Source organism: Rhinatrema bivittatum, chromosome 4 (genome assembly GCF_901001135.1).
Source record: "Rhinatrema bivittatum chromosome 4, aRhiBiv1.1, whole genome shotgun sequence".
Lineage (NCBI taxonomy): Eukaryota > Metazoa > Chordata > Amphibia > Gymnophiona > Rhinatrematidae > Rhinatrema > Rhinatrema bivittatum.
The window spans coordinates 222,253,784-222,270,785 of NC_042618.1; the positions used below are offsets into that span (position 1 = coordinate 222,253,784).

Below are 17,002 nucleotides of genomic sequence, written 5' to 3' on the forward strand. Positions count from 1 at the left end.
ACAGCCAACTTATTCCTTAGCTCCAGATAAGTCGCAGGACCCCCAGGGGTGAGACCAGGATCCTCTAGAACGTCTCTCTTCGAACTCAAAACCACTTGTTTAAAATGCAAAAAGAATCTCTCCTCTTCAGCTTCTAACCCACTCCTTGACTTCTTAGCCACTGAAGAATGAGTCTGTTCCAAGGGATTATATACTCCAAGAAACCTTTCCCGCCAAAAAGTGGAGTTTTGGTTATGGGAAGATTAAAAAAACTTTCAAAACCCTTCCCACTACCTGCTGCTGGAAAATTACTAGTTGGGAACCATTCTGGTGACAGGCAAGGCCCTATCACACTAAAAAAAAAAGAGGAAGAGAGAAGCTAAAAGGTTAGGATTAAAATCTTTGAAATTTTCAAAGAGAATCAATCAACTTCATTTTACAAAAGAAATGTCTGTTTTAGAGTATATGGACTTTTCTGTAGTTTTCAATATGCTTTGACAGAAGAATGCTGGCTCAAACCAGCCTGTGCTCAGCGGATGTAGCAGTGATGTCACAAGTTAAAAAAAAAGAATATTCTCTGCCTCCATCAAGCTGGATGAAGGACTTAAGCCAATTATTTCTGGACTGGTGTAGCAGAAATAAAGGAAAGGAAATTATCAAATAAGCATAAATTTTTTTTTTCTATTATTTCTTTTTTAAAATCCATATGACGTTTTCTGTGTTTCATGCCATTTTTAAAATGTTGATGAGATGGTCTGTGTTTTTTCAAACAAAATCATATTTCCAGTAATGCCGCAATGCAGGACATTTCAAGCCAGTATAACACTCTTGTAATACAACAGTAATTGCAATCCAAATGAAGTACAGCACAATGCTAAGCTGTTTCTTTCTTTCTGTGAAGTGTGGCTATCTGCGGGGCTAGTGCGATTTGGAATTCAAAACAGGGATTAGGTAGTTAAACTACTTCCTTTGAAATAAGGATTCTGATGCAATCTGAAAGCAAGACGTTACACATGGAGGTGTGAAATTTGCCAAACCTTCGTTTTCCCAGTTTGAGCCAGAGGGTTTTTATTCTTTTTTGACTTCCATTATCCTCTGATTTGTCCCTGCAGGTTCCCCTGATCATCCCTGGTTTATTCAGCGTGATGTGCATTTTCATAGTGACAATGTCCCTCTACTCCGATCCTGTGAACACGGGCATTGGCTGCGCCATCACCCTCACCGGGCTCCCAGTTTACTACCTGCTGATCCACAGGGCCCAACAGCCATCCAGCATCACTGGCATGTACAGTAAGTAGAGGGCAGAGAAAGGGGATTTCTCCAGCATTTCACCTAAATAAGGTACTGTAGATTTTGTTATGGGTAAAGTGAGGAATTTCTAGCCAGTGGATTTCTCAGTTAATGTTCACAGTCTCCAGCTCCTCATGTTATCCATAACATATATGTAGCCCTACTTAGAAGCATGGCCTGTATAATGATGGCTTTCCCCTTGTTGAATAGACTCATTAACAGGCCGATACAGTACATTTGGACGTGCTAGCTTTACCCCTTATTCAGTAAGGGGTAATAGCATGTTGAAAATGCATGTTGATGGCCCTATTAGTCATTCCCGCGCGAATCAGAAAGTAAAATGTGCAGTCAAGCCGCACATTTTACTTTCAGAAATTAGCGCCTACCCAAAGGTAGGCGCTAATTTCTGCCGGCACTGGGAAAGTGCACAGAAAAGCAGCAAAAACTGCTTTACAGTGCACCCTCCGCAGCTCACGGGTTGAAAACCGGACGCTCAATTTTGCCGGCGTACGGTTTCCGAACCTGTGGCTGTCAGTGGGCTCGAGAACTGATGCCGGCAAAATTGAGCGTCGGCTGTCAAACCCGCTGACAGTCGCCGCTCCTGTCCGAAAAGAGGCGCTAGGGATGCGCTAGTGTCCCTAGCGCCTCTTTTTACCGCCAGACCTAAATTAAATATTCTAGTTTACTGAATCCCGCTCACCCACGAACTTTACTGTATTGGCCTGTAAGTGAGTTGTCCCTTAAATGAGCATGCTATTAGGGCACCCAACCCCCTTTTATCTCTAAGTCAGTGAACACACCAAGGTAAAACAGTACAGCTTAGAATATATTACATATTATTACTGTGCAACAATACGCTATTTGTAAATACTCATACATTTTCCCTATGCCAACACACACACACAAAGCACAGCTTTTTTTTCTTGCCACCACTCGCAGAGTGAAGCCAATTATACAGAAACTGTCACACAGCCTGCAGGAAAAATGGATTTCCCTATGCTCAAGATATTCCCTGGGAGATATGGATCAGCCTTGAAAGTTTCCAGTTCAAAGAGTAAATCTCCTGTAGCTTGTGGCTGTAGCTTGTGGCTTTCTCTGTTTGAGATTTTTCCAATGTTCTCAGTTCTTCTGAGGAGAGCATCTTCAATTACTTCAGGTCTGCAATAGTACTGCTGAAGTCTTTGCCACTTGTCATTAGACCTGTTAAGGGATTACCTGTACACACTGACCTTAACTTCACACTTTCTGAGGACTTGCTCCCAAGGCATTTCATTTCTTTACTTGCTGTGATGTTCAAGTCTTTGATGACACTTTTGAATGTAGATTTCCAGGCTCTGTAATTCTCAGAAAGATCATCAAACTTAGTGAGCCTTGAATGGACATGTGCACGATGGGCCATGTACTTAGCCAGATCTGATTTGTCTGACACTTCAGTTTTCAAGTAATGAAGTGCTCGTAAGCTGCTGTTGTGTGACATTAGATTTCTCTTTCATTGCATCAGTTCTAGGCATTGAGGGTAGTGCAAGATTGATCAAGTGCACTTGGTTCTTGTAGAGGCCATGCGGCATATGTTCTTGCTGATGACACATACTCAGCCATATCTCGAACTCAATCCCTATAGGATGCTGGGGTGTAGGCCTGAAGCTCTTTGCAAATGGATTCCTGGATTATGAGCCGTTTGTAGTGCATCCATAAGTGTACAAGCGTGCGGATCACTGTGGTGGTGATGAACATCCATGGTAGAGCTTGCTTTGAGTTGATCTCTGCTAGGTATAGAGTCTTATTTTTTTTATTTTTATTAGACTTTGGGGTAGATTTTAAAAGAAGTGCGCACGGCCTACATGTGCACGCATTACCCAGCACATGCACAAGTACGCCCGATTTTATAACATGCGCGCGCATGTTATAAAATCCGGGGTCAGCGTGCACAATTGTGCACCTTGTGCGCGCCGAACCGAGCTGCCTTCCTCCGTTCCCTCCCAGGCCCCCTAACCTTTCGCCCCCCTAGCCCTACTCTAACCCCCCTGACTCTTGATTACCTTTTGCGTCTGCCTCTGACCAGGTGCAAGTTGCCCGCGCCGGCAGCCTGCTGGCACGCGATCCTCCAACACAGCAGCAATGGCCGCTACGTCGGAGGCCTCTTTCCTCGCCCCTCCCCCAGACCGCCGCTTTTGTAAAGCCCTGGGACTTACACGCGTCCTGGGGCTTTATGCGCATTGCCAAGCCTTTTTAAAATAGGCCTGATGCGCGTAAGGCCGGTTACACGCATAAATCCTCTGGATTGGTGCGCGTAACCCTTTTAAAATCCGGCCCTTTACATACAGCCTGTAAAGAGGGGCATCCAAATGGTGTACTTCACGAATTGGCTGCATTGTCTCCGCATCTATTCTCTCTCTTGGCTGCAGTTTGAGGGTGAGTGGCCATACTCAGAAGCAAATGCTAGGACATTGTTCCTGGTATGCTGAACAGGATCCTCCGAGAGAACCTAAGCAATCTGGATCTCCCAGCTTTCCTGCCCCGCGGTGGCTTCAAGGCTCTTAGCTTGGGCTTCTGCAGTCGCAGCTTTCCTCTCATGGTGCAGCATTTCTAGTTTAGTATCTAGCTCGGCTTTCCTGCATGCAGCTATTGCCATGGCGATCATGGTGGCTTTCTGTTCTGCCTCCAACTCAGCATTTTTGCTTGCAGCTGTAAAGGCAGCTTTCTGTTCCTTTGCCTTCAACTCAGCCTTCCTCTTCTTTCTACTACATCAGATAAGGAGCTATGGGTTTTATCCCCCTGCTAGCATCTGGAGGCAGAGTTGGCTTTTTTTTTTGTAACATCACTAGTACTTATGCCATGTGAGTGTGTATTAGAATCAGTGCAACCAGTATTCTCTGCTTCCAGTTATGGGAGGATATATGTTGGCTCAGACTGAAGTTTTTAGTTTATTTTCTTTTAATTTACTGCAGAACCAATTTAACTGCTGTAATCTGTTTTGAGAGCTCAGAATTTTCAACTACTTATGTAGTGGCCATGCTTGTTGCGCTTCCCGGCCTCGTACGCTCTCCAGCCAGGCCTGCTCACCTCTCTCAGCCATCCACGAGCACAGGCCTCCCTTCCGCTGTTGGTCCCCATCGCTCCCCTATGCCCGCGACGGCTCCGGCGACATCACAGGCCTCGCAACGGAGCTACCACTGGGGCTCCGCGTCCAGCGTCTCCTTGGTCCCGCTCCTAGGCACGCGCGTGGCCAGCATCACGACCTTTAAAGGGCCAGGCATGGGAAACCTGGACCTGACGCTCCCCGATGACGTATCCATTCCTCCATATATAAGGCAGGGCTCAAACCCCTGAACCTTCCTTGGCAATCAAGTTGATCATGTTGTGATAGCAAGTTTGCCTTCCAGTGTCTTGTTCCAGTCTCCTGTTCTAGTGTCATTCCAGTCTTCTGTTCCAGTGTCTTGTTCCAGTCTTCTGTTCCAGTCTCCTGTTCCAGCACCCTCCTGTTCCTTCGTCTCCCCAGGTAGTACCATTTGGACTGATCGGCGTCAGTGGTCCACTGGTTAGGAAAACTGACGCCAAATTTATCGGTATCGGTTTTCCTAAACACCGCACAGCCACACAGCCAGGGGGTTAAGGAAACAGACTCTTGTCATGCGAGCGTCTGTTTCCTGCACCCGACTGCCAGTGGTTTTTTTTTCTCTATTTTTTTTTTAACTTTATTTAGTTTCACTTTTCCTCCTACTTAATATCGCAACGATATTAAGTAGTAGGAGGCAGTACAGAAAAGCAGTTTTTTCTGCTTTTCTGTACTGGTTTAAGGAGCGCTCAGCAAGTAACGCCTGCTCCAGGCAGGCATTAATTACTGAGCGCTAAATGTGTGTCCTAGACGCACTTTTTTTTTTCTGCATCTGGAGTGAATGCTAATAGCCTCAATCACATGCATTTGCATGTGATTAGCGATATTAAACTCACTCCGCGTTGGACGCGCGTTGAATAGGCGCTAATTCCCTTATTGCATTAGGGGATTTATTAACGCCTATTCAACCCGCATCGGACTGCCGGTTATTGAGCGCACTGCATTGCATCAGCCCCTTTTTGAAGTCTAATGGAACTAACAGCCCTAGTATATTGTCAAAAGGGTCAATTTAGGAGCCCAACTCCCAAACTTTAAAAACATAAGAAGCTGCCATATTGAGTCAAACTGAGGGTCCAACGAGCAGCATCCTATTTTCAACCATGGCCAATCCAGGTTATAAGTACCTGGCAAATACCCAAACATTAAATAGATCCCATACTACTAAGGTCAGTAATAAGCAGTGGCTATTCCCTATTATTAACTGCAGTTTATGGACTTCTCCTCCAGGAACTTATCCAAACCATTTTTTAAATCCAGCTAAGCTAACTGCTTTAACCACATCTTCTGGCAACAAATTCCAGAGCTTAATTGTGCGTTGAGTGAAAAAGAATTTTCTCCAATTTATTTTAAATGTGCTACTTGCTAACTTCATTGAGTGCCCCCTAGTCCTTATATTATCGAAAGAGTAAACAACCAAGTCACATTTACCTGTTCAAGTCCTTTCATGATTTTACAGACTTCTATCATAATCCCCGCCACATCAACTGTCTCTTCTCCAAGCTGAACAACCCTAACCTATTTAGCTTTTCCTCACAGAGAAACTGTTCCATCTATTTTATCATTTTGGTCACACTTCTCTGTACCTTCTCAGTTCAACTATATCTTTTTTGAGATGCATGACCAACAGTATTCAAGGTGCAAATTCACCATAGAGCAATCAGAGGCGTTCTGACATCCTCCGTTTTGTCATTCCCTTCCTAATAATTCCTAACATTGTGTTTGCTTTTTTGACCACTGCAGCACACAGAGCTGATGATTTTAATGTATTATCCACTATGATGCCTAGATCTTTTTCCTGGGTGGTTACTCCTAATATGTAACTACAGCATGGGTTATTTTTCCCTACATGCATCACCTTGCACTTGTCCACATTATATTTCATCTGCCATTTGGACATCAATTTTCCAGTCTCATAAGGTCCTCCTGCAAGTTATCACTATTCGCATGTGATTTAACTACTCTGAATAATTGTGTCAGCTGTAAATCTGAGCATCTCACTCATCGCACTCCTTTCCAGATCATTTATATATTAACAAGCACATTTCCAAGTACAGATCCACTGTTATGTTTTTCCACTGAGAAAACAGGCCATTTCTATTTATTTGTATTTATTATTTTATTCTGCTTTTCAACACTTAATCCTACTCTGTTTCTTATCTTTTAACCAGTTTGCAGTCCAAAAAAGGTCATCTCTTCCTATCCCATTACTTTTAAGTTTTCTTAAAAGTCTCTCATGAGGGACTTTGTCAAGTGCCTTATGAAAATCCAAATACACTACAGTTCACCTTTATCCACATGTTTAATAACCCCTTTAATGATATGTAGCAGATTTGTGAGGCAAGACTTCCCTTGGGTAAATCCATGCTGCCTGTATCCCATTAAACCATGTCTTATCTATATGTTCTGTGATTTTATTCTTTAGAATAGTTTCCATGATTTTTTCTGGCACTGAAGTCAGGCTCACTGTTCTATAGTTTCCCCAGATCACCTGGGAAACTATTTACCTATGAGCCTGACTGGTCTATAGTTTGGAACCTAAACTCTTTGAAAATTGACACCTCAGCTTTTTTTTTTTTATAGTGTGTTTATTATGAAATTCTCTGCCTTGAGTGGCCTTGGAAAGATGAGTTATAATTTAAATAAATTAATACATAAAATATATATTTATTACATTTCTAGGTTTCATCACAGAGAAGCTGCAAATACTGATGGAGGTGATTCCACAGGAAATCCAAACCTTCTGAAAGTCTACCACGTAGCCCACATTTGATATATACATAAATAAAAAGCCCTTTGTATTCATGTGCATTTTTAATTGTTAATAGTTAGATTTGTTTAGTTTTTTTTACATTAGGTTTGCAGCTAAGTGGAACTCATGGCGATTCTGAAGAAAATAAAAACCTAAATCAAGAGAAAAATGAGGAGTAGTAAAAGCATAATTTGAAGGACGTAATATTAAAAAAATATATTCCTGTTGTAACAGAATTTGGAATCAGAAATACATTTGTGCTGTAGCAAACTAAGCTGCTGTCTCCTGCCCACAATGGGCTCCAGCCAGGATCATGGGCAGCACTTTGCGTCAATTCACCTACCAATTCATCTTTTGTTTTCTTTATACACATCTCAGTACAGTCGAATTCAAAAAGTGCAAAACTACTTATCTTGTTTTACTTTAATCGTTCCAGATTGACATGGCCAATGTTTTGGCAAAGAGTAACTTTATTAGGGGGTCACGTAAACATTTTGCTGCAAAAAATAAACAAAAAAACTAACACACTCTTAATTCAATATACTCAAAGCGACCAACACACAAAGGGCCAGATTTTAAAAGCCCTGCGCACATAAATCCGGCTGGATTTACACGCACAGGAGGGTAGGCGCCAACCCTATTTTGCATAGGCCTGGCGACATGAGCAAGCCCCGGGACGCACGTATGGCCCAGGGCTTTGAAAGGGGGGCGGGGGTGTGGGTGGGGCACCGGTCCGGGAGCAGGTTAGATAGGGGAAGGGAGGGGAAGGTGGGGGGGGGGGGGGGGGCGGGAGGGAAAGGGGAAAGCCATCGGGGCTCCCCTAGGGCTCAGCGTGCACTCCCTCGTGTATCTCTTAAAATCCGGCCCAAACTGATCAATACCCTGCTCCAAAGATGCTGTCATAATTTAAACAATGGTGGTACACTTGAAAGAAAAAACAGACTCCTCCCTCTTTATAAAGCTGAGAAATCAACCAATTAAAGCTACCCCAGAAGAAATATGGAGAAAAACTTAGATAACTTTTAAAGGCGAAACCCCACAAAACATCAGAAAAACAGAACACTCAATTTCTTTATTTAAAGCCCGCAGGTGAGAAGTGTTTAATTTACGTATCCATTTCTACTCTTGCCTGAGGAGAATTAATAAGGGGTTTCTCTATTACAGAAAATTGTAAATCTTCAAAGATATGCTGTTCAACATAAGGAATATCCAGCTGTTGACAAACAGAGCTCCAATGTTCAATTACCCTTGACCTTAAAGTTCTCTTAGTCACCCCTACGTACATTAAATTACATGGACACCAAATCAAGTACGCAACATCTTTAGTTTCACAGAAAGTCCGGGGGTCAAAAATACATTTCTTCAAGCAGTCAAATGGTAAAGAATCCCCTTTGAAAGATTGGCACAGACTGAATAATGTCCACAAGAATAGTGGTCAATGTTGTCCCTTAGATTTTCTTCAAATGCAGGCACAAGACAGCAGATTAGTTCTCCACAGTATAAATGCATTGCTGATGCCAAGTTCTGTTAGAGCACAAATATATTTTTTGATATCAAGTCCTGCAAATTGTCTTTTTGTTGCACCTCGTTTTTCTTTTGATTTAGTTATATAAGTAGTAGTGTTTAGGTTTTATTTTATCCCAGAAAATAGCACATTATATATAAGTACGCGCATTGCGAAGTTCACCCTCGTCTACTGTTTCAATTTCATTTACCCTATCTAACAATTATTTACTATGTGAATTTTATGTCCTTTGATATACTTGGAATGCGTATTTAATCCCATTTTCTTCTTGAATTTCAGATGGAATTCCAGGAAACCTGGAAAACAAAAATATTTGTCACTAATGAGCAAAATTTCTTTTCTTTTAATTAAGTGTTGAAGCCCAGCTAGGGAGCTATTTTAACCAAAACTCGCATAACTGATATCAGTTTGCGTCTCTGTACAGATTTGCTACACTTATATAATGAGGTCATCAGTCTTAGATCTTTGCAAACAAATCTAGTCTCCCCAAAAGTATTTTGAAAATAAATGGTGAATAGCTGTAAAGATACTTTGAGAAAAAAGCACATGAAATTTCTTTTAATAATTATTTAAACTGTATTTTTTTTTAACACAGTATATAATTTCTCTCTCTCCTTCCTCCCTCCCACACCCAGTCCAGAAAGATATTTTGGGCTTCACAATGGGCCTTCACATGCAGGCTCCAAACTGAACAATCAGATTATGCCCACATCAAGTACTCTACTCCCCCACATTTCAGTATGAAATAGAAAATTCATTTATAGCATTTTTTTCTTTTTTTAAATTGCTTATGCGTTCACTTTGTCTGTCTGTGTATACGCATTATCTGCCAAACCATTCAACCTACAGCAACTAAATTTTCAGGATAAATATATCTACAGTATATAAAAGCTAGAACACAAAATAATGTTGTGCTATAGAACATTTGGATCTAGCCACAAATGGAAAACATTTTTGTCCTATTAAACATATGGATCTGTCTGTGCACATCTCTCTCCAACCATTCAATATATAGCAACCATATTTTCAGGACAGGTATATGTATATTAAAGGCAGAAACCAAAATAATGGTTTTTTCCATTAAACTTCAGGACCTAGCTCAAAACTGAAAAAATAACTCATATGAATTGCTCTGCAACTTTTTTTTTTAACTAGTTTTCCAAATTTGTTTAGAAAATATAAGAAAATCCGTTGGTGAAAGGGTAAATAATAAATCATAGCAATTATATGCCAATAAAGATCTGTGGGTTTAAACTTGTCAAAGCCTTTAAAAACAAAATTATCACAGCAACAAAAGTATTGTGTCATAATACCTCTGTATCGCTCCGTGGGGAGACAGAACCTAGAATACTGTATGCAATTCGTCGCCGCACCTCAAAAAAGATATAGTAGAACTGGAAATGGTACAGAGAAGGGTGGCCAAAATGATAAAGGGAATGGAAGGCTTCTCTGAGGAACGGCTAAAGAAGTTAGGGTTGTTCAGTCTGGAGAAGAGACAGCTGAAAAGGAATATTATAGAGGTCTATAAAATATGAACAGGTTATTGTTATTTACTCTTTCAAAAAATATAAAAACTAGGGAAACTCTATGAAGTTAGTAAGTAGCACATTTAAAACAAATCACAGAAAAATCTTTTTTTTTACTCAAAGCACAATTAAGCTCTGGAATTCATTGCCAGAAGATATGGATATGGTAGTTAGAGTAGTTGGGTTTAAAAAATGTATACAATCTTGGGGGATTTCCCCCTTTTTTCTTTTTTTGGTTTTGTTTTACCTTTTTTGTGAGTTTTTTTGTTGTTGTTGTCCTTTGCGTTTATTCTTATATATGTTTTTGGTTTTCCATTGGTGTCTTGTTACGGTTTTGTTGGTATTTCCCTTTGTTTCTATTAATGATTTAATTTTGTGGCTTTGCATTTAGATGCACCAGTTATTTCTGATATTATAGTTAATTATACTTCTTTATGTTATATATATATATACATGATTTAATGGATTAGTAACAAATTGTATAAATAAAAAGCCTTTTGGTATAGCTTTGATTTTTAAAAAAGGTTTGGCTAGTCCTTGGAAGAAAAGTCTATAAACTGTTATTAACCAGATAAACTTGGGCAAAAACCACTACTTATTCCTGGGCATTAGCAACATGAGATCTATCTATTCTTTGGCATCCTGCCAGGTATTTGTGACCTGGATTGGCTACTGTTAGAAACAGGATGCTGGGCTTGATGGTCTCTCGGTCTGATCCAGTATGGCAATTCCTATGTTATCACATAAAACAAGAGTTCCCAAACCTGTCCTGGGGACCCCATAGCAAGTCGGATTTTCAGGATATCCAAAAAGAATATGCAGGAGATAAATGTGCATACATTGGAAACCCAGTGCATGCTAATTTATTTCATGCATATTTATTGTGGGTATCAGGGGTATAGCCATGAGTGGATCTGGATGGGCCATGGCCCACCCACTTTCTGTTCAGGACCCCACCCATAAGCTGCATGGGCTGTAAGGAAGAAGCGGTATTGGCCTGCACAGTGGAAGGCGAGGGAGGTAGCAGCTGTGCCAGCTGAAGGAAGGAAGGCGAGGAAGGAAGCAGCAGCTGCTTTGGTGGAAGAAGGTGTAGATAGCTGCAGAATAAGAAGCAGGCCTGTGTGGTAGAAGAAGGTGGAGGTAGCCAAAGATCAAGGCTGCGTGGCATACGCAGGATTAGACAGCAACTGTGCAGAAAGGAGGAAGCAAAAAAACCTTGGACGTTTGAGGGGGGGAAGGGGAAGGTGATTGAGAGAGAGAATGTGTGTGAGTGAGAAAGTTCATGTTCCCTCCCACCACCCTGCCCCCAACTCTGACTCATGCCCATCCATGTTAAACTGGGGCCTGGCCAAAAAATCAATTCTGGCTACACCACTGGTGGGTATCCCAAAAACCCAACTGGATGTGGAATTAGAGCAGCAGCCTGAGAACCAGAAAAGCCAGGGTTCAAATCCTGATGATGCTCCTTGTGACTTTAAGCAAATCATTTCATCCTCCATTGCTTCAAGTACTAACTTAGGCCTAGATTCCTCATTCTGCTATAAATATTAGTCCTGGGGGAATTCTGCGCTACTGCGGAGTGCAGAATTTGCGCAGAATTCCCCCCTGCGCAGAATTGCCATTTTCTGTGCAGAATTGCCAAATTCTGCGCAGAAAGTAGCAGAGGAGACTCCGGCATGCCGTGAACAGAGCGTGCGAACACGAAGGCCCGCATGTGCTTTGGGACGCGCTCCGTTCGCGGCAAAGATGGAAGGACCCCAAGTGCCGCGAACGGAGTGTGTTCCGCTCACGGCGAAGATAAAGGCCCTGGTGAGAGAGAATGTGTGTGTGTGTGTGTGTGTGAGAGAGGGGAGGGGAGGGTGAGAGAGAGCAGGAGGGTGTGAGAGAGAGCATGGGAGATAAGAGAGCGGAGGGGGGGGGATGCTTGAGTGTGTGTTTCAGAGAGAGGGAGTCTATATGAGGAGATTGTGAAGGAGTGTGTATGTGTGTGAGAGATTGGGAGCTCGTGTATGAAAAAGGGATCATGTGTATGTGAGGGTGTTAGCCTGTGTGAAGGGATTGTGTATGTGTGAGACAGAGCCTGGGTGAAGGGATGCGTGAGAGAGAGACAGAAGTAGCCTGTGTGAGGATGTATGTGTGAGAGAGAAAGGGAGCTTGTGTGGGTGTGTATGCAAGAGAAAGGGCCCTGTATGAGGGGATGTATGTGTGTGCGCGAGAGAGTGAGAGAGCCTGTATGAGGGTGTGTGTATGTTACTTCTGGGAGAATTCTGTGCAAAAAGTTTAAAATTCTGCGCACAAAAACTTACAACATATCTCACCAGTCTTGTACAAACTACATTGGTTACCAGTTAAATATAGAATCCAATATAAAATGATTACGCTAATACACTCCCTGTTAAACAGCACTGACTCTATTTGGCTGTGCTCCACATTGCGAGTCTATAAGCCTCGGAGAGAGCTCAGATCAGCAGGTACAAATTTTCTGGAAATTCCTTCAGTAAAAAATGCAGCATTGAATGTGACAAGGAATAGAGCTTTTTCAGTTGTTGGTCCCATTTTATGGAATGCTTTGCCAGACCCTTTAAGGCTAATACCTAGTCGAAAGGAGTTTAAGAAGGCATTGAAAACCCATCTTTTCCCAGAAGCATTTAGGGACATTGAACCTTTTAGCCAGAGTAAGAAAAGTTAGGTAAGTCTTAAACTCAATTTTTACCAGGGATCAGTTGATTTTCAAAATACTTATGGATTTTGTCTGTTTTATTTTCCGACCTTTTAAGTTTTTAAATGTAATTGCCAACTCTTATCTTTATGTCACTTTAATTTTTATTGCTCATGCAAAATATTGTATTTTTATTCATACTTTTTTAATTTCTGTTTTATCATTTATTTAAATTATTTAAACTTAACTTTAACTTGGTTTTGTTTATGATTTCATTTTTATCATTGTAAACCGCTTTGGTCAGTGTTTATACTGGTAAAACGGTATATAAATATGCTAAATAAAATAAATAAATAAATAAATTTCTGCAAAATTCTGCTAACTTTATATTGGTCAAAATAACACAATTTACATGACAGTCTTTAAGTAATTACATTTTAAATTAATACAGAAAAAAAGTTATTACTTAAAGATGCAGAATTTTAAATATTTTGGGTAGAATTTCCCTAGAAATTCACTGTAAGAGGGTCCCTTCCTGTCACTCTCCCTACTCCCCTGGCCACTTTGCCCTGTCAGGCCCCAACTCCTCCACCTGCCTGTATCACTCCCCTCCACCTCTAGGCTCAATCCCTTCCAGTCTATTGCCAGTCCCAGAGTTTGACCCAATTCTCAGCACTGCCCCTCACACAGGCTATGTGAGCATAAGTTTCCTTGAGATCAAGGGAGCAGAGCCAGTATCCTCTTTTGAGGAGGGGAATCAGTGTACCCAGAGAGACCATCTTGAACTTTTCTCTTAAGAGAAATTTGTTCAGTGCCCTGAAGTCGAGGATGGGGCGTAAGCCGTTGTTCCTTTTCGGAATTAGGAAATACCTCGACTGGAACCCTCGGCCCTGCTGTGGGCGAGGATCCGGCTCTACCGTGCCTGTTGCAAGAAGAGCTGAGAGTTCTGTTTAACCTGCTGGGCAGACAAACCCCATGATGGACATGGGGGAGAGGTCTCTGGGAGCTGTCTGAAGTTGAGACGGTAACCCTAATGGATGATGGAAAGGACCCATCGGTCTGAAGTGACATCCTCCCAGGGATGGGCGAAGCCGATGAGCCTGCCTCCCACTGGGGGATCCGGCATCAGTGGTGCACTTGACTGACTCGGGCTCCCTCGCCGATAGTCAAAAACCCGTAGTCTGAGCTAGCTGGGGCGCCAGCTGGGGCCTGGGTCCTCGCTGCAGGTTAGGGCGGCCCCTGGAATTAGTGCCTGGCATGCGAGCTCGGGAGGCCGGAGGATAGTACTTCATTTGCCTATAGAAGGACTTCCAGGATTCTGGCCTGGAAGATTCCTTGCCAAGGAAGGGGCGTCAGAAGCACTAGCGGAAAACTGTTGAAAGGTGTCATGGTGGTCCTTCAATTGTACTATCGCATCTTGGACCTTATAAGAACATAAGAACATAAGAAAATGCCATACTGGGTCAGACCAAGGGTCCATCAAGCCCAGCATCCTGTTTCCAACAGTGGCCAATCCAGGCCATAAAAACCTGGCAAGTACCCAAAAACTAAGTCTATTCCATGTAACCATTGCTAATGGCAGTGGCTATTCTCTAAGTGAACTTAATAGCAGGTAATGGACTTCTCCTCCAAGAACTTATCCAATCCTTTTTTAAACACAGCTACACTAACTGCACGAACCACATTCTCTGGCAACAAATTCCAGAGTTTAATTGTGCGTTGAGTAAAAAAGAACTTTCTCTGATTAGTTTTAAATGTGCCCCATGCTAACTTCATGGAGTGCCCCCTAGTCTTTCTACTATCCGAAAGAGTAAATAACCGATTCACATCTACCCGTTCTAGACCTCTCATGATTTTAAACACCTCTATCATATCCCCCCTCAGTCGTCTCTTCTCCAAGCTGAAAAGTCCTAACCTCTTTAGTCTTTCCTCATAGGGGAGTTGTTCCATTCCCCTTATCATTTTGGTAGCCCTTCTCTGTACCTTCTCCATCGCAATTATATCTTTTTTGAGATGCGGCGACCAGAATTGTACACAGTATTCAAGGCGCGATCTCACCATGGAGCGATACAGAGGCATTATGACATTTTCCGTTTTATTCATCATTCCTTTTCTAATAATTCCCAACATTCTGTTTGCTTTTTTGACTGCCGCAGCACACTGCACCGACGATTTCAATGTGTTATCCACTATGACACCTAGATCTCTTTCTTGGGTTGTAGCACCTAATATGGAACCCAACATTGTGTAATTATAGCATGGGTTATTTTTCCCTATATGCATCACCTTGCACGTAGCCACATTAAATTTCATCTGCCATTTGGATGCCCAATTTTCCAGCCTCACAAGGTCTTCCTGCAATTTATTACAATCTGCTTGTGATTTAACTACTCTGAACAATTTTGTGTCATCTGCAAATTTGATTATCTCACTCGTCGTATTTCTTTCCAGATCATTTATAAATATATTGAACAGTAAGGGTCCCAATACAGATCCCTGAGGCACTCCACTGTCCACTCCCTTCCACTGAGAAAATTGCCCATTCAATCCTACTCTCCGTTTCCTGTCTTTTAGCCAGTTTGCAATCCACGAAAGGACATCGCCACCTATCCCATGACTTTTTACTTTTCCTAGAAGCCTCTCATGAGGAACTTTGTCAAACGCCTTCTGAAAATCCAAGTATACTATATCTACCGGTTCACCTTTATCCACATGTTTATTAACTCCTTCAAAAAAGTGAAGCAGATTTGTGAGGCAAGACTTGCCCTGGGTAAAGCCATGCTGACTTTGTTCCATTAAACCATGTCTTTCTATATGTTCTGTGATTTTGATGTTTAGAACACTTTCCACTATTTTTCCTGGCACTGAAGTCAGGCTAACCGGTCTGTAGTTTCCAGGATTGCCCCTGGAGCCCAAAGAGGTTGTCACCTGTGCAGGGGAGGTCAGCTAGCTTCTCCTGTGCCTCTGGACAGAGGTCAGGAGCTCTGAGCCAGGCCATCCTACAGGCGCCGATGCCCACCGTGGCTACGCGGGCCGCAGTTTCAAATACATCAAGGTAGATCTCACCACATGTTTGCAAGCCTCCAAACCCAGCAGGACAATAGCTGAGAGCGCCTCCTGTTGCTGTTGAGGCAGGCTCTGTGCGAGGTCCTATACTCGCTTCCATGGGTTCTGGTGGTACAGGGTCATGTACAACTGGTAGGCGGCAATACGGGTGATAAGCATAATGCCCTGGAAGACGTTTCTGCATCAAGCTCCCTATGTTCTCGCCCCTGGGGGGGCAGAAGCATGGGCACGGGAGCACCTGGCTTTTTTCAGGGCGCTCCACAACCACCGACTGGTGGGGAAGTGCCGCTTCTCGAACCCCAAGGCTTGCTGCACCAACATCTGTCTTCCTATTGATGGGGGATATGGAGATTGGGTGTTCCCACATCCATAGAAGAAGGTCCTTAAATATGTCACCTCAATTTCCTTAGGACTGTTGACAAACTGAAGCACTTCCAGCACCTTATGTTGCGCATCCTCCTCTGTAAGGAGCTGGAAGGGAACAGCCATGGCCAAGGTCTGACAAACCCCCAAGAAGAAAAGATCTTTGGGGGAGAAGACACTTTTCCTCCAGTGGGGAAGGCTCAAAGAGGATTCTGAGGAATTGTCCTCCCATGGGTCATAAGGGCCTTCTTCCTCACTAAGGCCAGCATGGCTCAGACAAGGCCTGTGAGGGATTCCAGCCCTGGACTCCGGAGGCATCGAGGGATTTGCAGGAATTGATGGTTCCCCCTGCATTGGGGGAAACGAGGACTGCGGGAGGCCGAAGGGCCCGGGCAAAGGCTCGAGGAACCAGGGCCTTGGGAATGTGGCACTGGCTGCATCTTCCTCCTCGGAGGATCCAATGATAGGAATTGCTCCCGAGGGTGGGGCATCGGTGGCCACTAGGGAACCGAAGGTCCCTTAAGCACCGGTTGTGTTGGGTAGGGTGCCTAACAGGACGTCCAAATGCTCAAGCAGAGGTGCCAAAATAGACGGCAGAGGCTCCGGCTCCAGCATGGGGACTGGTGGTGCAGGCGACTCGACACTCCAAAGAGCTCTGAACAGCGTGGTCTGCACCCTGCGATCCAACTCCTCCTGAAAGTCTGGTGAGGCTAGGAATGAAGGGGGAACA

General features: G+C 43.0%; 2 protein-coding genes across 6 annotated transcripts in view; one reads left to right on the top strand and one right to left on the bottom strand.

The window, feature by feature from the left end:
- LOC115090535 (cystine/glutamate transporter-like) overlaps positions 1-17,002 on the top strand; it is an 89,643-nt gene that overhangs the window by 52,448 nt on the left and 20,193 nt on the right. For 2 of the 3 annotated variants that reach the window (XM_029599753.1, XM_029599755.1), the window contains 2 exons: positions 1,092-1,269; positions 7,064-7,823. In XM_029599753.1, coding sequence (XP_029455613.1) covers positions 1,092-1,269; positions 7,064-7,128 — 243 coding nt within the window. In that variant the 3' untranslated portion in view covers positions 7,129-7,823. Of the gene's footprint in view, positions 1-1,091; positions 1,270-7,063; positions 7,824-17,002 lie in introns of those variants that run through there. The other variant, XM_029599754.1, reaches the window with a different exon arrangement.
- LOC115090536 (dihydrofolate reductase-like) overlaps positions 1-17,002 on the bottom strand; it is a 66,136-nt gene that overhangs the window by 12,785 nt on the left and 36,349 nt on the right. For 2 of the 3 annotated variants that reach the window (XM_029599756.1, XM_029599757.1), the window contains exon 7: positions 7,897-8,954. The exons of the other annotated variant lie outside the window; for it this stretch is intronic. In XM_029599756.1, coding sequence (XP_029455616.1) covers positions 8,879-8,954 — 76 coding nt within the window. In that variant the 3' untranslated portion in view covers positions 7,897-8,878. Of the gene's footprint in view, positions 1-7,896; positions 8,955-17,002 lie in introns of those variants that run through there. 3 annotated transcript variants of the gene reach the window in all.